Here is a 21,047-nt window from a genome sequence, read left to right as displayed (position 1 = left end):
TACAGTGCTTGTGATGGAAGGGAAACGTGGAAAGTCAGAGTTCTTAGAAAAAAGAGCTTAGATTCTGAGAACAGAATTTAACCATAGCTTGGATCCATGATGTGAGGAAAATGAGCTAATCCACAGTGCACTTTGCACAGAAAAACCAGCAGATGAGTATGAATTTATTGTAGTAATAGTCCCAATTTCCTGGGTAAGCCTTCTGCAGAGGCTCCAGGGAATGGAAAAGCTGCTCATGTGGAAGTTGGAAATGTGGTAAGACAGAGTGTGGAAATGTACACAGAGAACATAAGTCAATGGAAGTGTGACCTGGGAGAAGGTGGGGAGGCTGAAACTAGAGGACAAGTTGGGGATTTCTGAAGTCTCAAGACAAATCCTTGCAAATATCCAAGATGCAAAAACGAAAATTTAAAAACCAAGAGACCTCCTTACAGGCCAGGTTGAATGCTCAACATCTGAGGACATTCTACATGGCTGCACAAGATGGGCTCGGCTGGCTTAAAGTGACTCTCCAAAATCTCTTACGCTTCATGGGTACAATTACTGGATTCACTGTTGAGAAATCCTAGTTGAGCTCTCCAAATTGGCCAGAACTGTACACCTCTCTGAATAAAACACTACTGCACAAAGTTAACTGGGACCATAAACTGCAGGGTACTGAGGCCCTTCTGGGCAATACACAGGGCAGTCACAGATCCACTGGCGTTGACCAGGTAAAACCAAGCTGTGGTCTTTCACCACCCCCACCGCATTCTTTGGAAGGTGAAAAATAGCATGTAAACCTTCTAAGCTGACATTTAAATCACTTGCTGGGTCTTAACATTTTGAGGAAGATGACTAGTTTCTACTTATCTTGAGATAACAGATAATGGTTAGTAGCACAGGAAACATTTTAAAAAACAGGTACTAAATAAAGGGCACAGATTCTGAAGACTTGTGGATAGCGATGGTTGTTCACACGGAGACCACTGCTTGTGGAATGTCCTTCAATACCGATTTACTAAGTTTCCAGTCAAGCAGCAGGTGCTGGTGCTACTAAGAACAGGAATATGGCCCTTACCTTCTAGGAGCTCGTGGTCTGCTTGTGGAGACAGAGAGGGAATCATAGTATTTTAAAAAAAGTGTCTTAGAGTCTTCAAGGAAGTTCTAGGAGGAGATCCAAAATTATTTTGATCCATTGCAATATCGTTGGAATAAGAATATATACAATGTCAAAGTGTGATTACCATAAAAGTAAATTCTGGAATACTTTTTTGGTGGGGGGAGGAAGGCATCCCAAACTTTATACATCTTAGCAACAGTGGGCAAATACAGGCCACCTGTTCCCTTACACACCTCCTACTTCTCAGGCCTTTCAGGACTTTTCTGTTGTCAAAGCTTTTTAAAAGGTTAGAATCTATCTTTTCTTCCAGATTTTGGAAGCAGAGAAATAAGAGTGGTAGATAAAAAACTCCTTGGCCCAAGCAAACTCACACCTACTTGGATTCCCTTCCTTCCCTTTTCTTGCATTACTTGGCCCACTCACTAGAAACATTTCATGTTGGCCTTGTTTGGCATCCTGTAAGATTTCAGTGTGGTGATGGAGGAGGAGGAGGAGGGCGAAAAGGAGGGGTGAGGCCTAAGATGCAAAACCACTACACCCTGCAGCAATGGCAGGGTCTTAAGGAAGGCAGTTTGTAGGCAAAGAAGTCTATCTCCTATTCCTTGGAGGCTCAGACAGTCCTTCAGGAATCTTAGCGCTGACCTTGGCATAGTCTCAGCCCTTGAGCTCCAAGTCATATTCTGAGAAAGTGATTCTCAAAATGTAGTCTGAGGCCCCAGAGGGCTTCCTCAGTCCCTTTCAGGTGTCCATGGGGTAAAAACTATTTCATAGTAATACTAAGGGGTTATTTGCTTTTTTCACTGTCATCCTGTCACGAGTATGCAGAATTTTCCAGACTACATGACATGTGATATCATGACAAACTGAGTACAGCAGCAGATATGAGAATTCTGCTGTCTTCTACAAGCGACACATTAAAGAGATTTGCAAAAATGTACAATGATGTCACTCTTCTTCCTAAAATGTGTTTTTGTTCTGGAAGATGTTTTTCTAAAATACTACTTATAGTAACATGAAATGTATTTAAAGCAATTAACTAAATATTTAAGAATTTTGTTTTAATTTCTAGTATGGTAAATGTCAATAGATATAATCCACATAAAGCAACACACTATGTAAATTTTTTCCAGTGTAAAGGGGTCTTGAGATCAGAGGGTCTGAGAACTGCTGCTCCAGCATAACAATGGCTGCACAGGAAGCACGCCCACTGACGGCTGGACCACAGCTTTCAGCCAAGGTTTCTGTACAACTTGTGTGATTTCTCACACACATCTTTTTGAGAAAATTAGATGCTAGATTTATCATAAAGATAGCAAAGCAAAATTAACCACTCTTTTTTCCTCTCCCATTCCCCCTGTGGATTCCATGAAGAATTTCACTTCAATCTGGGAGACAGGCTTAGCAAATCACATTGTTAATACTGCTCATCATTCCACTATCTACCAACACACTCTAAGGGGCTTTGAGGAACAGATCAAAAGAACCAGCACAATTCTTAACACTGGGGGTATGACTACTGCATGTCACTTACAGAATTATACGTGTACTTCATTTGCACATCACTGCCTTGAACACTCAAACCAGAACAATAGAAAGCTTTTCACCAGCATCAACTGATGAATAGAAGCAAAAAATCTACCTTTGGGGCCGGCCCTGTGGCTTATCAGTTAAGCGCCCACGCTCTGCTACTGGCGGCCCGGTTTCGGATCCTGGGCGCGCACCGACGCACCACTTGTCCGGTCATGCTGAGGCTGCATCCCACATACAGCAACTAGAAGGATGTGCAACTATGACATACAACTATCTACTGGGGCTTTGGGGAAAAAGAGGAGGAGGATTGGCAATAGATGTTAGCTCAGAGCCGGTCTTCCTCAGCAGAAAAAAGAGGAGGATTGGCAGGGATGTTAGGTCAGGGCTGATCTTCCTCACAAAACAAAACAAAACAAAAAAACAACAACAAAAAATCTACCTTTGAATCCGCTAGGTTCATGTGGTCTAAAAGAATATGGTTTTGTTCTGGTATTCACATCCCACCATTCCTGAATAAAGCTATTTTAAGTTGAAATTATTAAGATTGATGCTTGGTCAAAAACTCTGATTTCATAATTATCTGCACAAACCCGGAGAAGCCCAAGACAGCTTGTGAGGTGGAGTTGCTGAATTCTAACATGGTAGAATGGTCAACCCTTCAAGATCATCTTCAAGGTGGCAACTAAGACTCTGGGCAGGTTTGTGGAATCCAGTAACACTCAGTAACACTGCTTGAAACCAACACTGCTCCCAAAGCCACAAAGTCTTCTGCTTTAGCCATTCGTATGGCGACAAAATTCACAACCCAGCTCAGACCGTCACAGAAAGCGTTTATTACCACAGAGGAAATCAGGGGATACTGCAGCCCATGCATGGCAGCCTGGGCATGTGTGTGATCAGGGAGAGGGGACAGCAGGCAGGAACCCCATCACTCATGTCTGGGCAGTCTCCGACCGGCAGGTTTGCTCGGTCCAGGAGAGACTGGCTGGGCTTGTGTGTTTGTGTGGCTCAGGGAGGTCAGCCTTGACAAGCAGGCTTCCTCCTGGACAAAACAAAGGACAGCCAGAACCAGGGGCGACAGCTGCACAGACACCACCTTAAAATGGAAATCAAATTAGGCTCATTCCATCAGGAAGTGCCTTTCACCCTGATCATAAAACAAGAGGGGAAAGGGAGCACTGGGCTCTACTGGATAGCCTGTCTTTGAGATAAGATGCTTTTAAAAGTTAAACATTGGCAGGGCCTTTCCCCATGCTAACAGCAAGCAGCACACAATTTCCAAGCCAGCTTTAAAAGCTACTGTTATCTTTGTTATCTGTTATTATTTGGATTTTGAACAAAATTGATGGAGTAGGAGCCAGTAGAGGAATCCTGTTTGATCTGGAAATTTTCTGTGGAGAGTCCAAAAGGTCGGAGAACCAAGTTCCCAAGATCTTTTAGTTTACCTGCAATGTGAAAGCAAAAACTCAAATAAATACGGGGAATGAACAGAAGCAGGAAGACCCCAATTGATCTTGCCTTACTATCTGATTACAAAATATGAAGAGTATCTCTCTGCAGTTAAAGAAATTCCTGCTTTTAAAATGATGAAACCTTTGGCCCCCATTTGCCCCCATTTGCAGTGTGGTCCCTCAGTGCCATCCACCCCGAGCCTGTGCTTGTGTAGATGAGCGTGAGGGAGCCCTGCTGGCTCCCTCTGGGAAAGCAACGCTTCCTGTCCAAACTGGCCAGAACCCCCAGAGGACACAGGCTCTGAGATGAGTGATGGCCAATCAACTGCTGCTCCCGAGGGGCTGAAGCCATCCCGCCAAGCCCCAGCTGCCTGGCGGGGAGGGCAGAGGTCCCTCCGAGTCTGTTTTCTATGAAACAGCAGCAGCCACTTGCTGAATCTAATTCCACTCAGCAGATTTCTATTGAACATGGATTCAAACTCAAGAGCTGCCTGCTTTTCTAAGTAAAGCCTTGGCTTCCACGCCAAACCCACCCTTTCTCTGGAAGTGGGAGATCTTGTTCACCTGTACAGCACCATCAACCTCAACCGTCCAGTCTCCTCTCCCCAAGTTCCAGGCTACTTATTAAGCACAGGTGAGTTCATGTCCTAAAGCCCAAACTGAGACACATGGTATAACCAAGGACTTGTATGCTGATTCCATATACAAGAGGGCCATGGAGTTGGTATGTCAAAGGTTGGAGTTTCCAGGACATTTGAGAGATTTATGGGGCAATGAGATGGAATATTTGAAACTAAGAGTATTTTGGAAAATCTTGGCTAGGATGGGTGAATAAACAGTTTCAACCCTTCCTAAACTGTTCTAATTTTTCTTACAGGTCTGCTTCCAATGGAGATGAGGATGGGGGTAAAAGGGAAAGAAACTCCTAATCATCAGAGGTACAGGTTGTTAGCAGCTTTGTCCCTCTGAGGCCTCCCCACCTTGAAGCAAAGCCCAGGTAAAGAACTTAAAGATGCACGGCCTTTAAACGTCAAGGCCTTTCCTAATAACTCACAGAAAGAACTTTCGGTCTCGGTCTAAGGTTTAGTTCCCAGTAGCCCAGCATATTCTGAGAAAGCTCCCAGAAACCAGGCTGACCATTCTCCAGACAGCCTTCCCCAACTTAACCCTGGAACACCAATGCTCAGTGCTGCTGCTTAAGGAGAATCACAGGCACAGATCTCGTCCCTCAACACAGGGGGCAGCACACAGAGGCCCCGAGCACAGCCTCCAGGAGATGGATGCACCGAGGAGGGGATCACCACAAGCAGAGAAAAGACAGGGCAGCTTCAGGAGAGCGTGAGTTACCCAGAACTCTGGTAGTCGGCCTTGAGGTTGAGGTAAGAGGACAGGGAGGAAACACACATTTAAAGAAACCCAATAAAATGTCACTGTGGGCACAACCCTTGGCTCTTCTGACACAGAGTGAGTGAAGTGAGAATGACTCTCAAGAGTTGCTCACATCACACTCCCCGGGAGGGGCAGCCCCATGCTGGAGGAGCCTCACCTGGATGAGGGGTCACCACAAGTCATCTCCATGGCCAGAACAACAATTTCAAGTGCAAACTGTACACTTTATTTGGTATCTACTACGTGAGGCACTGGGATCTAAAGAATAAAAGTTACTCTTTTTTTTTGTGTGTGTGTGAGGAAGCTCAACCCTGAGCTAACGTCCATGCCAATCCTCCTCTTTTTGCTGAGGAAGACCAGCTCTGGGCTAACATCTGTGCCCATCTTCCTCCACTTTATACGGGACGCCGCCACCACATGGCCTGACAAGTGGTACGTCGGTGCACGCCCGGGATCCGAACCCGCGCCGCCAGCAGTGGAGGCACACACTTAACAGCTATGCCAGGGGGCCAGCCCCCTAAAAGTTACTCTTGACTTTGGAGATGCTTAGGTCCAGTGGGGCATTAGACACAAGACTGAGGTATGCCCAGAAGAGGAGCCCTCAGGCCTGCGCAGGGGTGTGAGGAAGGTGTTTCAGGAGAGACTAGGCTCTGCAGTGCTCTGAGGGATGGTACACAGTTACAGGATGATGCCATGCCACTGTGTTCTAGAGATGGCAGCAAAGCAAGGGGACAAGTATTCAAACTACAGACGGAAAAGGAGAATTGGGGCCTTTTGCAGGCCCTCACTTTGCCTACCTGGCTGACAGACCTGCCCACCACAAGGAGCCCTAACTTTTAGCTTGGCTGATTCTCTGGGGTGGCAGTCATCACAATGTGCTTCTCCAGACGCAGGGAGCACAGCTGCTGCACCCCATGTGGAGGCTGCGTACCCCACGGCTGCTCCTGGTCAATGACTGAGCATGGCAGGGACAGACCAGGGACTCCTCTGATGGGCAACTCACTCTCCAATGGCTTTGCTGAAACCTTCTTGGCACTACACTGCAGTGTAAGACTTTTCCTACACAACTTCCCTCTCTCCTCCACAGGGACCTGACGGCTCTCCCACTGACCTCCAGCTCCCGCCCCGTGGCCCCATTTTCCCTTGCAGCTGTTTCCCCCAATAAATTTCTTATACTTCTAACCCAATCATGGCTTCTGCTTCTCTGAGGACCCAACCTAACACATATGGTATCATTCTTTTTCCTTCCATTCTCATATCTCTGCCTTTATAATATTCCACAAGTTTCACTATTATCTCCAGAACAGTAGAAGAGAATATGAGAAGTTCTGCTTGCTAAATGAGACAATGTACATAAAGCACCTGACAGGTAGCAGCCCCTAATAAAGACACATGATTAAACAGTCTCCACATTAGAGGTTACCTGACTTAATTCAACCAACATGTACTAAGTACATATGTGTGGCATCTCCCTGTGAGTGGTGGGGATGCAAAAATATACAACATGGTCTCTAAACCAAAATAAGCTTAGATATGACAGGGAAGATAAGACATACACACAGAAGCCAGTTCAGATGGAGCTGAGATATAAAATGCTATGGAAGTCAGGAAGAGGAAGGTTCCTTCCAGCTTGGGCAGTGAGGAAAGGAGATCTGGCAGAGCTTCAGATGTAAGAGTTTGCATTTATACAGCCACCAAAGGAGAGAAAGGATTGCAACCATTTGAGATAAAGGGAGTGGGCAGTACAGACAAAAATGGTTTGAGCAAACGTAGAGAGACAGGTAGGCAAGGGTGAGCAGTGTGTCTGATGGCTGAAAGGTAGGCGGGAGGGCGCATCCCAGAAGGTTCTCATGAGCCAGGCCCAGCGCTCTATGGTTCCTGTGCCACGAGGAAGGCCACTGATGGTTTGAGAACTGAGCTTTCAGGGTTAATAATGCTGTGGCAAAGTGAAGAATGAACCAGAAGAGGAGAGCCTGGAGGTGGTTCTGGCAGAAAGTTAGTGCAACATTATGGGAAACAGGCCATTTATTCACTAATGAACATTTGAATGTCTATAACGTTGGGTAAAGAAGCTCTGAAATCAGAATGCGGCCAGTGGGAACATACAGGAACAGAGCAAAACTTTACAGTAGAACTAACAAGTTTTTGGTGTCTGAAAAATTCATCTTCTGCTGTTTATGATGGTGGCAGAGAAGCACCTTCAGTAGAGATCATGCTCCTAAATACACACAAAACACACTCACAAATCTTCCCGCTGCTGTTTAGTCAGGTTGGGTGCTCAGAGACTAAAGCAGCTCCCTTGTACTCAAGACAGGATCATTTGCCAGACTAGCCTATCTGCCACACTTTCCACTGGCTGTCAAATTCTACACCTCCCCTATCTGGGCAGAAATCAGTTAGGTTTCCTTATTTCCACTTGTAGCAAATCTGGCACCGTCACTCAGCATGAACATGTCAACATGCCCCTGCTAGGATCTCATCTATTAGACTGGATTCCATGGCAAAGAGAAGAGTCCAAAACTGCCTGTGCTCAAACAAGAATGTTTACAACTCGAGATCAACGCTTGTCGCTGGATCCAGTTCTGATAAATATTAATTTCTGTGCCTCCAAGCAACATCATATCATGATAACCCAATTGACTGATTATGTGTAATTTCTCTTTGGAAATACTGACTGTGCAGTAGTCAGTTTACCCTGAGGAGAGTCAGGAGTGGCATCTGTTTTCACTTCCTTAAGATCCCTGGGGTTTGGGCCCAGTGGAATAAGTTCTTTGGGACTTCCTCCTACTCAGGAGAACCAAACTGCATATAACTGAATCCTGATACTGCAGTTTCTCTTGCGAGGCAGGACACTAAGCCATGCAGCTAACTCTTGCTTTCCTCTGAGCAAAAGGCAAATCAAGAGATAGCACAGAATAGAGAAGATAAAATTCACACCCAATTCAAACGCTTATATTAGCTCTAGGGTGAAAGTGGAGGCTGAGATAAGCCTTACCCAGAGCTGTCAAAGAACCAGGAGTTTCTCCTGAGAGGAGAAGCTGAAGGAACAGCAACTAGGAAATGAAGCAAAAAGCAGGGCACTGAAAATCTACAAACTGATGATCCCTGCTGAGGGGATGACAACAAGGAACTGGTTTGGAGACACTCAGGTGGCCGGAACACAAAACACTGCACAGATACGGTCTGTAATGAGTATCAGGCAGGGTGGCAGGAAGAGAAATATAAAAAAACGACTCTGCATTTCCATACCCACATATACGGCTTTAGCAGTTTTAAGTGACAGTAACAATTCTGAGTCTTTCCTGTGATCTTTGGTGAAGGGGCTGATTCTAGGACCCTCTACTGCTTGCAGAGCAGAGAAGCATGTAACGCACAGGAACAGCGAAAAGAATGTGTTGAATCCTTGCAATGACAACGAACAGGTTACTTCTAGCTTCATATCTAGTTCCTGAACGTGGCATCATACGAGATGGTGTTTTTAATTCAGTTCACAAATGCGTGCTCCTTAGGATGCTAGTGGCCAGGAGTGAACACCTGAGTAACTTCCGGACTCAGGAGACCAGGAATATGTTCCAAGAAGGTGGAAGGAGGTGACGGTACGAGCAGGAAACCTGGGCTGGATGACGAACAAGGCCCACGTGTATGCGGAGCGGCTGGCAGGGAGGCGGCAGCAGGTGCCAGCGAAAGGAAGGTAGGATTACTGGGGCAATGCCCTGCCAGTGTCTCTGGTTCTTTTGGGTGAATAAATGAGTCTCATGTTGCGGCTCTAGGTTTCCCAGGTGAGGACTGGCACCTGGCAGCTCTTGGTTATGGCAAGAAGAGCAGCATCTCATGGAATGGCTGGACCACACGCTTTATACGCTGCTGGGACACACCCCCACCCCAGGACCTGGGTGGTATCCCCTACCCACTCGATAAGTGGCGATGACCTACAGTGAGCTGACTTGATTTTTCCAGTGGTTGCTTGTCCAAATAAACAACAGAAATGAAACCTGGCAGGGAATGGCTTGCCAGACAGCTGTCTGAGATTTCAAGTCCAGTGAATTGGAGAGCACATTCTGAAATGTCTACTTTCTACTTTTTCTCTGCTGCAGGTATCGCACAAGGAGGGAAAGAGAAAACTCAGTGACATGCCTGCTTCTGCTCAGGAGGGAGCTCTCAGAGAGAGCTGCTGCACTCCACTCCTCGCTGCATCACTTCTAGGGCCACGGCCCACTCTGCCTTTAGTTCCTCTCCTGAGCTGCCTCTGCACTGCCCTCCCACTCCTCAATCACACCCCCAAACAGTGGTAGATAAACTCAAGTATGCATCATAAACACCTAGAGGGGTTGTTAAAACTCAGAGTGCTGGACCCCACCCCCAATTTCTGATTCAGTAGGTCTGGGGCAGGGCTGGAAAATGTGCATTTTGGACATGTTCTCAGGTGATGCTGGTCTGGGCACTGTAATTTGAGAACCAGCCCTGAAGGATAAATTGCTTTTGCAGCTGGTGAGTAGAATCTTGATGAGAAGCCTGATATTAAAAACTAATTATAAATACCAATTTCTAGTGATTAGAGGGGTAAGGTGCCTGGATGGGAGTCCCTCTTAAACTATGTGAAAAGTAGCCCACATTACTTTTTGGTGAAAGCAGATGACTTCATCTTCTGTCTCACAGTTCAATACACTGAGATGACAGGAGATAAAGAAAGAATCACAAACTTACACATTCAGATTCTTAACAATTCTACTTTTTTGAGATTTCATGACTGGGCCAGGATACAGGATGAAACAATTTGCAAATGATGATGACACAAGTCTTTATCCCACATTCCTTTCTATTTGTAATCAAAGCCGGTTCAGAGACCTATGTTAACATCATTACCTGGCCTCCAAGTACATACCTCTTGCCATCCCAGCATAGGTGCCAAGATGAACGGCTCATCTCACCACCTCCTATGTACAGACCTAAACCCAGGAAGGCACCCCTCTCACTACAAAGTTAAACAGCCACATTTCCTGAGATGCTCCTGAATGCAGAGCAGTACACTAAGGATTTGTCCTTGGTCTCCTACAGCTGAGCAGAAAAGCTCCAGGGATTCTGAACATGTCTCATCAGTTTTACTTTAAAATTTTTTTTTTTTTTTTTACTATTTACCTATGTGAGCAAAAAATTTAATATTGTGAAATCAAAACAAAGAAATAAATCAGATACAGATACTCACAAGGCTGTGCCTGTCATCCAAATTCCTTTGATTTCAAATTTTTATGTTCCTCAAACTTGCCTGATTATTCTGATTATAAATGCTATACATTTGAACTTATACAAACAAAACACCCCCTTCTTTTTTTTCTATATTGTGGTTTCACATAAGATTTTTAAAAAAGAGGTTTTACTTTTTTTTTAAAAAGTGAAAATCTCTAGATTTGAGCAAAGCCAAATAACAGGGCATCAACCACCAGTACCATCAGTACCACCAGTTGCTCAAAAAAGCTCTGAGCCTCTTGGGGTGCTCTGTCCAGTACCTCTGTTCCCACCTCATCACACCATCGACCATACCCTTAAGTCCTTGTAAACCTTATATTCCCTGGCTATTCTGGCCACGAGGCTAATTTTCCCTGAGAACAAGACAAAAGACAAAGGGAAACACTCCAGTTGCTGACTTCTTTCTTCAAATCTGAAGCCAATAAGATCGTCCTCTCTGATTAGCAAGGACTGTGGCACTATGACTGATGGCCACCCTGGGTCTCCACTCCTGTTCTAATGACGATATTTATAAATGACAGGCCACGAAGGGAGGAGCAAGTACCTTCTACCCAGTCATAATTCCAATTAGGATTTTTTTTCCCAAGGAGGAGGGTACATAGCTCTTCAAGTTACAGAGAGAAAAGAAAAAGCAAGTCAAAGATTATTGAACAAAGCTAAATGAAAGCTCATTTTGTTAATTATATAACTACTTTATAAATGACAAGGATAAATGGTGTTGAGCAGTTTTTAAAAATCTTTAACTGCCAGCCTTCTAGCAGAAGCCAGCAAAGCTAGCACTAAAGATTGTGCAAGTCCACTACAAAAAGCCTGCTCAGGACTTCTAAGGAAGTGACATTATTTTGCACTCAGAGTGACTGGCCTCCAAGGATCTCACAGCACATGAACCAGAGTTACATCATCTGTAACAAAGAGGGAAGAACACTGGAAAGCTTGTGGGGCTGAGATTCCATACAGAAAGTGATTTCTCCCTTTTAGACTCTGCTTTGGTGGGTAACACCTACAGGCAATATTTTATTCATGATTCTTATATTCATTAAGAAAATAAAGGAGCCCAGCCATTCAAACTATTGATGTGTAACAACAAACTGACATATTATTTACCAAGCAATAGACTATTTTAAGTCTCATGGGAGGAGAATTCATTATAGAAGCAACTGAGGGAATGAATTCAATTCGAATATTTCAAATGAAGGGAATAGTATAAGTAAAACCCAAAGCTATGAAGACAGGAAAGTTTGGCTCATTAGAATTTGGAGTGACAAGGACAGATGGAAGTTTTGATTCCATCTGGAATTGACAATGGCAGTAAGATTCAGTTTACATCCATCCCTTTATGGTTTCATATTGGTTCAGGAAAAAATGGACCTAGACACCAACACCTAAGTATCTTCCAAGTCTACTATGGTCATTCAGAGTCATCTCTGTCAGCATGAAATGCAGCTCAGCTAAATGCAAATACTTTTTTGGTTGTTGTTAATAAAATAAAGCATCATTGTTAGTAGAATAAATAAGAAAATGCTCTTTTCTCTCCTTTGAAGAAACAGGACCTCTAAAATCATTTTTCTGTTCAAATATGGTGTCAAATTTAATTAAATATGTAAATTAGGGAAAGAGACTTTTTGGAAAAACTGGGGAAGGCTCCAGAAATCTGCCAAGTCTGAGTCTACCGAGCAGGGGCTAGAGGGCTTTGGATCATTTAGGTTAATGGCCTCTTTTCAATCAACTCTGCTATCAGAGTGACCCTTTGGGAAATCTGTTCTCATTCTCTGGATACTGATGCCTAAAGGCCATAAATGGTCAGGCTCAATTTATTTCAAATGATTTTTCCTTTAGCCCCACATGATTGCAATATATTAAATGCAATTCACATGACAGATTTAGAAAATATTCATAAGGAAGAACATATAGCGGATCTTGAGCAGGGAAATATCAGACAGGTTATAAGCAGAATATGCTGGACAGGCCTCTGTCCAGGAAACCTTTACTCCCCTTAGTCAAGCAGACTGTTTATGAGACGGGTTCTCTGATTCCAGCCATAAAATGCCTTGGAAAATAAGAGAACTAAAATATGCATCAAATGAATCCATTTGCCCTATCCTCCACCCACAGTCTTTTTCGCCACTTACTATTTACTCCTAATTCCTGCCCTCTCATGTCTTCTCAAACACTAAAAGGATTCTCAATGCCATTTTCAAAACAAAAATTCCCTTGGTTCTCACATGGTACTGGCTTGTAGTGATGGCATCCTAATGAACTTAAAACCTTAAGTTGTTTACTCAATGAAGAAACTCAACTGTTTTTATAAAATTCATGATCTGAAATAGAGGTTGGTGGTATCCCAGGTTGGGGGCTGAATTATTTACATTCTTGAAAGCAGGAAAATTTTCCAAGAAAAACAAAATGGAAGTTTAGTTTTTGAAAAGCTGATATCCTCTCTAAACCACACTGCTCCTTCTGGAGTCAAAAACGACTAAGAACTCACCTGCCCCATGGTATTGCTGCCCACCACGAATGCAGGGCCCTGAAGCTGTTTCTAACTGTTGTGTTCTCTAGTGAAGAAAAATACTGACGTCCCCTATTCCCAGCTTCCTAGCTATTTCCGTTCAAGAGATAGTAAGGGAAGAAAACTTACCTAACATCTCTTCCTTTAGCTTTTCATTACGTTCTTCAATTTGCTTAGGTAACCTCTGAAGGAAAAAGAAGAGAAACCAGGGTTGGGGAAAAATCCTTTGGCTTTATTTTGAATTTAAGAAATCTTAAAAACCTAATGTGAACGTGAGATCAGGTTAAATACATATATATGATCCTATTAAATAAAGAAAAAACCAAGTATGTGTGTGTTTGTGGGTTGTGTTTGTGGGTAAGCTACACGAAGACAGTTTTGTTTGGTTCACTGCTATATTCCCAGTTCCTGGCACAGGGGCCCAAGGAGGACCTCAATACAAATTTGGTGAATAAATATATACACACAAAAATGCCTGAAAGGATACATACCAGATGGTTACAGTGGTATATTTAGGTGGTGGGATTTTGGGTGATATTTATATTTTTAATTTTTTTGCTCATTTGTATTTTTTAACTTAAGTCTTTTCTTTATATAATCTAATTTGTTGAAAATGAGATCAATATTGGATGTTCCCAAATGATTATCTAGCTCAGGGTTTTTCAACCATGGCACCACTGATATTTCGGACGGGGTAATTCTTTGTTGTGGGGGCTGTCTTGTGCATTGTAGGATGTTTAGAGCATCCCTGGTCTCTACCCACTAGATGCCAGTCATGATATCAAAGTGTCTCCAGACATTGCCAATGTCCCTGGGAACCAAATCATCCCAGGTTGAGAACCAATGATCTAGATTAGAGTCTCCTATGGCTGCTTTTAGCTCTGTAATTGGCCCCAAGTAGTCTGGGATTCCAGTAATAACTCAATTACAATAACTCAAAATAAAATAAATTCTTTACGCATAGAATAACTAGCATAAAAGGCTTCCCTTCACAGAAGGCTTAAAACTAATTTGACAAGGATAAAGTCTACCAAGATTTTAAGAACTCTATTCCCTTTCCTCATGCCAAATTTAAGTTAATCCTACCACCATTCAGAGATATGTTAAAAGTCAGATAAAGGATTCAAACTGCTTATGTATTTTAAGCATCCAAACCAGCCTATCATCTCCCATTACTCCATTTCTAGATAAATAAAAGATATCTTATTATTAAAGGAATTCACCTCAAGGGTGTGTGAAAACAAAGGAAAACAAAACCCAAATCACCTAGGATATTAATGCAGGTAGATCAGTCAGTATTTCTCAGGTCTGCTCAGTGGAATAACAGTCCCAGGAAATAAGTGGGAAATCCCATATAGCAGGGCTCCAATGCCCTCAGGGGCCAGAGAGGAAATGTAAATAAGTAAAGGAATTGGCTGTAAGGCAACAGGAAGTGGCATGGTCAGCAGTGGAACTGGAGAGCTCCAGCCCAATGCCAAGGTGCAGAAGTTCAAAAAGGACCCAGTAGGGGCTGGCCCCGTGGCTTAGCGGTTAAGTGTGCGCGCTCTGCTGCTGGCAGCCCGGGGTTCGGATCTCGGGCGCGCACCGACCCACTGCTTGTCGGGCCATGCTGAGGCCGTGTCCCACATACAGCAGCTAGAAGGATGTGCAACTATGACATACAACTATCTACTGGGGCTTTGGGGAAAACATAAATAAAATAAAACTACAAAAAGGACCCAGTATGTTCACATCCTCCAGTTTTCAAGAGGAGTCCAACTTAGTTTTTTATCCAGTAAAATCTTCTCATTTTTAAATATTGGCAAGTGGCCTCAATTAAAAACATAAAATAAAACAATTTGGCTTAAATAAAACATGTCAATAGCTTTCCCTCTTCTGCCTACTGGCCTGCAATCTCTGCTGCGTACTGGGGTTCATGACAGACCTCTCCATCCTAACGGCTCTCTGAAAAGTCTGGCCGCAAAGAAACATGGTTAGTTAAAGGCAGTGTTCCTCAAGCTTATTTGAGCATCCACTATTTTTGGGCAATAACATATACACATCCAATTCTGTAGCACACCCTTCAGAATATATGTTGCTCTGTGCATTAGAGATAATCGAAGAGTGGTGCTAAAGGTAAAAGCACAAATCTGGACCTATTTTTATTTATTTATTTTTATTTTTTATTTATTTTTATTTTTTTGTAAGGAAGATCAGCCCTGAGCTAACATCCATGCCAATCCTCCTCTTTTTGCTGAGGAAGACTGGCCCTGAGCTAACATCCGTGCCCATCTTCCTCCACTTTTATGTGGGATGCCGCCGCAGCATGGCCCGACAAGCAGTGCATCAGTGCGCGCCCGGGATCCGAACCCGGGCCGCCAGCAGCGGAGCGCACGCACTTAACCACTACGCCACGGGGCTGGCCCAGGACTTATTTGTGAAGGGGGGAAAACCAGTAACATTTAGCTAATTTACAACCGACATAAAAATATTATGACACTTAGAAGCAAAAGGATTTGTAGTGCGAGGGACAAGAGTCATTTTAAGAAAGATAAGAATGTTAGTTTAGGATACGTTCATTTGGCAATGTGCTGGGCATATGACAATAAATAGAAACTTGGTGAGTGAATAAGGAAAAGGATGGACAGAAAACCAGAGGTTAATTACCTATAATACTAAGACTCACTTTGGACTAAGCGGTACAACTACAGTGGACAAGAGTCCCCCCGTCCAACAATGAAATAAAGTTCTTGTCAACCCTAGAGATTAAAAGTTTACACAAATAACACTTTTAGAATGGTGATTAAATGGTACATGGTCACAGCTGGTCTGTGGCCACCATTTCAAAGTTCCACCTCCCATGTATTTTGATGAGCTCTTCAAAAACACAGAAATGGAATGTAGTGGTGTCCCACAGGATTAAGATTTGCTGAGTAGCAACACAGAGAATACAAGAAAAAATATTTAAAAAAAAAAAAAGATTTACCATACAAGCTTCCCTTGCTTGATATACTGATGGATCTTTCTCTAATATAGATTTATAGTCTTCCAGGGCTTCATCTAGCTTGTCGGTTTTCTCATACAATTCCGCTCTCCTCAATATTGCCCTGACATAGTTGGGGTTTAACTTAATTGCTATAAAAAAGAGAAGAAATAATTGTTACCATGAAGAAAAAGAGCCTATACATCCTCAGCTACATCAAGTTTCTTTATTAACCATCCTCCAAGGGTCCAAAAGGAAGAGTCATTTGTCAAAGGCTGTACCTGGGGTCAGCAAACTTTTCCTGCAAAGGGCAAGATAGTAAGGATTACAGGCTTTGCGGGACAGACCTCTGTCACAGATACTCAACTCTGCTGTTATAGCACGAGAGCAACCACAGACAATGAGTAAACAAATAAGGGTGGTTGGTTTCCAAGAAACCTTTATTTATGGACACAGAAACTTGAGTTTCACATACTTTTCATGGGTCATAATTTTATTTACAACCTTTTAAAAATGTAAAAACCATCTTAGCTCCTGGGCTGTACACAAAAGCAGGTGGCAGGCTGGATTTAGCTTGTGGCTGTAGTTTACCAAACCCTGGTCTATACCCAAGTTCCTGGTTTTCACCTACTTGTCCTCCACCAGCTTCAGAATAGGTCAGAACCCTGAGCTCAAGTGCACAGTGACGAAGTGAGAAAGAATTTAAAGGTACAAATGAAAGAGTTTGGTGGCAGACTCTGCTATCATTCTCTTTTTTCTAGGCCTCAACTACTGAGGTTATGCCGTGATTACTGAGGTAACATTTTTAGCTAAACCCTCATTGTTCCTTCAAACTATGGCTCCAGCACGTTTAGGTCACTGGTGCATAACATCTTTTCCTTTATCCAATGACAACTCCCCTTCTAATAATCCTTTGCCTGTGTTTTGGTTCAAGGATACTGCATTTCTCTTGTTCTTTTTTGAGTTGTTTCTTTTTCTGTTAGAAAGCAGTGTCATGGCTCTAGAACTTTTTTTCTCTTTCAAATAATTTACTCGATTGTTTTTCTCTTCAAATAATTTACTCGATTGTTATTAATTCTTTTGGTAACTATTTATTTAGTACATGATATATGTATTGAATGTAGTGTTATCTCCGGAGTATAATGGTAAACAAGAAAGACAAGGCTCTTGTTCTCATGAAGCTTTATGCTATTCTAGTAGGCAAGAGTAGACAGCATACAGGTAAATAATTTCAGAGTTATAGTGCTGTAAAGAAAAATAAAACAAGGTAATGTAAATGCAAGTGAAGGGGGGAATAAGGTAACTTCGGAGAGTGATCAAACAATACGAAGAGGCAATATCTGAGGGAGGCCAGCCATTTGAAAAGCTGTGGAGGAGTATACCAGAAAGAGGGACTAACAAGAGTAAAGGCTCTAAAGCCAGAATAACTTTGGCATGTTAGTGACTAGGCTGGGGGCTGGGGAAGACATGAGGTTAAAGATACAGGTAAGGACCAGATCATGGAGGCCTTGTTGGCCAGGGAAAGGAGCTTGGACACTTTCCTGAGTGTGACGAGAAGCCACTGGAATGGTTTCAAGCAGACTAAAGACATGATCTGATTTACAGTTTTGGTCATTTTGCCTGTAGCATGGAAGGTGTGAAAGCAGTGAGACAGTTGGGAGGCTACTGCAGTGGTCCAGAGAGATGATGTTGGCTAAGCTGGTGTAGTGGAAATGGAAAGAAGAGGCCAGACTAAGTATATGTCTTTGAATTAGAGCCCATAGGACTTGCTGATTAATTAAGCCATGTGGAATGAAAGCAAGGGAACACTATAATCAGGGATGATGCCAAAGGTTTTAGTTTAAGCAAGTGAATGGATCGTAATGCCATTTATTAGAATGGAAAAAACTAACTGCAAGTTGTGTGTGTGTGTGTGTGTGTGTGTGTGTGTGTGTGTGTGTGTGTATGGTGATGGGAGAGGAACCAGAGTTTGTTCTGGGCACCTTAAATCTGCAATACCTACCAGACATCCAAGAAGAGATGTCAAATTTGCAATGGAATATAGGGCTCCAGACCACAGAGAAGAGCTGAAGATATAAACTGTAGCATATAGGTGGTATTTAAAGTTCCAGAACTGGATGAGATCACATAGGGAGAAAACACAGAAGGAAAAAAAGAAGAGGGCCCTATGTAGGACTAAGATCTAGTAATTTCCAAACTATTGAGGCTGACAGATAAGAGAGCAGAAGAGAATAAGAAAGAATAGCCAATGAAGCAGGAAAAAACGAGGAATACACTGTATTAAATGCTTTAGGGAGGTCAAGTAAGGTGAAGATAGAGAAGCAACTACATAATTGAGTAAGACGAAGTTGTTGGTGACCTTCACAAGATGAGTTTCAGTGGCATGGATGAAACAGAAGCCCAGTGGATGTGGGTGAGGAGAGAATGGGAGAAGACAAAGTAGACAAAGCAAGTATAGACAATTCTTTCAATGAAGATCAGAGAAATGAAATGGTACACAGTTGGAGGGGTATATTGGTTCAGGAGAAGGTTTTCTGAAAGAACCCAAACCTCTTAACATTTCAACTTCACATGCTGTCAACCTCCTTAGTCTGGTGCATCATATTCTCTTAAAATATCCCCAATTACAATACCATAATATCCATACCAAAAATACTCCAATGACCTCTACTACATCTTCAAAAAAACTGAACCTCCTAATTTATATTTTAACCCAGATAGTGCCCCCATATCAACTAGTAGATAGCCTCTAATAATGCAAATATGTATTGAAGAGAAAAACTTTCCCCATGCTTACCTGATAAAAACCTCTAAAATCAACCTATCACTCCAACATATGATTTTCTTTCCCAATCCATAAGAAGAGGATGAACTTGAACTTTATTTATGTCAAGGCTGAAAACCCTAAAGTGAGTGGCATTAAATACTGTTTTATATGACTAGTAGTAATGAGCTCCAATATGACCTCAGAAATAAGCTGTTTAGTCCTTTGCCAAGAAGGTTATGACTGAATGGGCACATGTATGTGTTTGGGGCGGGCGCGGGGTGGGGGGGTGGTCCTAAATACCAATAAACCATACTAGTGTCAGTGTATTCTGCCTATGGGTACAATGCATGTAGCCCATAATGACTATGTATAAGCACACGAATACTGGTTTAACCAAATCCAAAAACAAATCTGGAGAACATTTTCCTCTTCTTCCTCTTATTTCCTTGGCAAGGCTCCTACACTCAGGGCTATAGCTGGAAATGAGCTCTGTTCCCAGTGTATACCCTGCTAATCAAGCTTACACGGCACTTTCTCACCACTTGGTTACAGAGAAAGGAGCTTTGAAAATCAGCAGCTTGTTCTTAATTTAAACTCTTCAAACCCACACATCTCACAAAGATTAAGGTTAAATACTTTCTTCCAAACAAAACAGTACATTCAGAATTAGTTCCAGCCCAAGACAGTAATAGACCAGAAGAAGTTTGCTAGATTCTAATGTAGTAACAGTTTCATTCAGATACTAAAAAGCAATACCAAGTATAAAGAAAAGAAAGCCAGTAAAGAGAGTGATAAATTAATAAAAAGAAAAAAATAGAAGAGGAAATTCATGCTAGTATGAGAGTGGAACTAGATAACAAAAGGTTCTTTCTAACTCTATGATTCTCTCAGAGAAAATATTATCCAAAGAAGGAAAACTGAAAAAAAAAAAATACAAATTACAAAAAGTAGTAATTAGCTAGAAAAACTCATGAGAGTAGTAAGATGCAAGGAAAAGTGATTACTGTCATGTGTCACTTAATGACAGGGCTATGTTCCGAGAAATGCATCACTGGGTAATTCCATCACTGTGTGAACATCATAGAGCGTACTTACAGAAACCTAGATGGTACAGCCTCCTACACACCTAGGCCGTATGGTACTAATCTTATGGGACCACCATCATTATGAGGTCTGTCATTGACCGAAATATCGCTACAAGGTGCATGACTGTGTATGTGTTCTCCACACCAAGTTGGTTAGAAACACAAGACAACTGTCTGGCCTATCAGAAAATTTTTGCAAAAAAAAAAAAAAAAAATAGTGAGTCTATGTCTGGGGATGTCTCTATAAGTTGGTGGGATGAAAAGACCTTAATGTAACTCAGATATCAGCAAAGGCTTGATTCACTGTCTGGAACCTGAAAGGGTAATTAAAATGATGGCAAGCAGGTTTGGAAGAATTATTACATCTGAAGAGAGTACTAATTCCCAAACGGAAACTGCCCCTCACCACAACTGCCCACCCGTCTCAAACACATGGATCCAGTGGCCCTAATAGCAGCTAATATCTTCCATTTCAAGCTCAAAGGAAAGTAATTTGCACACTACAGGAAGTAAATTCTGTTCCATGAGTTTCTGTTGCCAAGGTAGCTTTGAATTTTTCTTTACATATTTACTAATACAGGATAAACTGACTGAACTATCCAATCAAAAGCATGCTTACACTAAGATGACTACTATACAGTACCTCTAGGAAGGCTGAACTGTAAAGCTTCTTTAAAAGCCCCAGTGGAAGGGTACACATGTACAAATACACACCTGACTGAGAGCCTCTGTATTTGTCTAGCTGAGGTAATATGCTTGTATGTTAACATGTAACAAGACCAAAAAGTTGTACCTTTGCTGCAGTCACTGATGGCCATCTCTTTCTTGTCCTAAAAGGAAATATAACATTAATATGTGTCACCCTAGTTCTATCTTAATGGCCCAAAGGCTCAAAGATATAAGCTGATCATTAATAATTGCTTATGGAGAGGCAGAATGCTCTTCAAAGAAATCACACGAAAATATGCATGTTACTTCCAAGTGTAAATTCAAAATAAGGTGACAGCTCTG

The 21,047-nt window shown here is 42.4% G+C and overlaps 1 protein-coding gene across 2 annotated transcripts in view; it reads right to left on the bottom strand.

The window, feature by feature from the left end:
- Positions 1–3,445: 3,445 nt before the first annotated feature.
- Positions 3,446–21,047, bottom strand: part of TTC1 (tetratricopeptide repeat domain 1) — a 44,606-nt gene continuing 27,004 nt past the window's right edge. For both annotated transcript variants that reach the window (XM_058545164.1, XM_058545154.1), the window contains 4 exons: positions 20,830–20,866; positions 16,188–16,336; positions 13,352–13,406; positions 3,446–4,077 (listed from right to left, as the gene is read on the bottom strand). In XM_058545164.1, coding sequence (XP_058401147.1) covers positions 3,944–4,077; positions 13,352–13,406; positions 16,188–16,336; positions 20,830–20,866 — 375 coding nt within the window. In that variant the 3' untranslated portion in view covers positions 3,446–3,943. The remainder of the gene's footprint in view (positions 4,078–13,351; positions 13,407–16,187; positions 16,337–20,829; positions 20,867–21,047) is intronic.

Source organism: Diceros bicornis, chromosome 1 (assembly GCF_020826845.1).
Source record: "Diceros bicornis minor isolate mBicDic1 chromosome 1, mDicBic1.mat.cur, whole genome shotgun sequence".
Lineage (NCBI taxonomy): Eukaryota > Metazoa > Chordata > Mammalia > Perissodactyla > Rhinocerotidae > Diceros > Diceros bicornis.
Note: the sequence above shows the minus strand (reverse complement) of the source record. Positions and strands in the feature narration are given on the sequence as shown.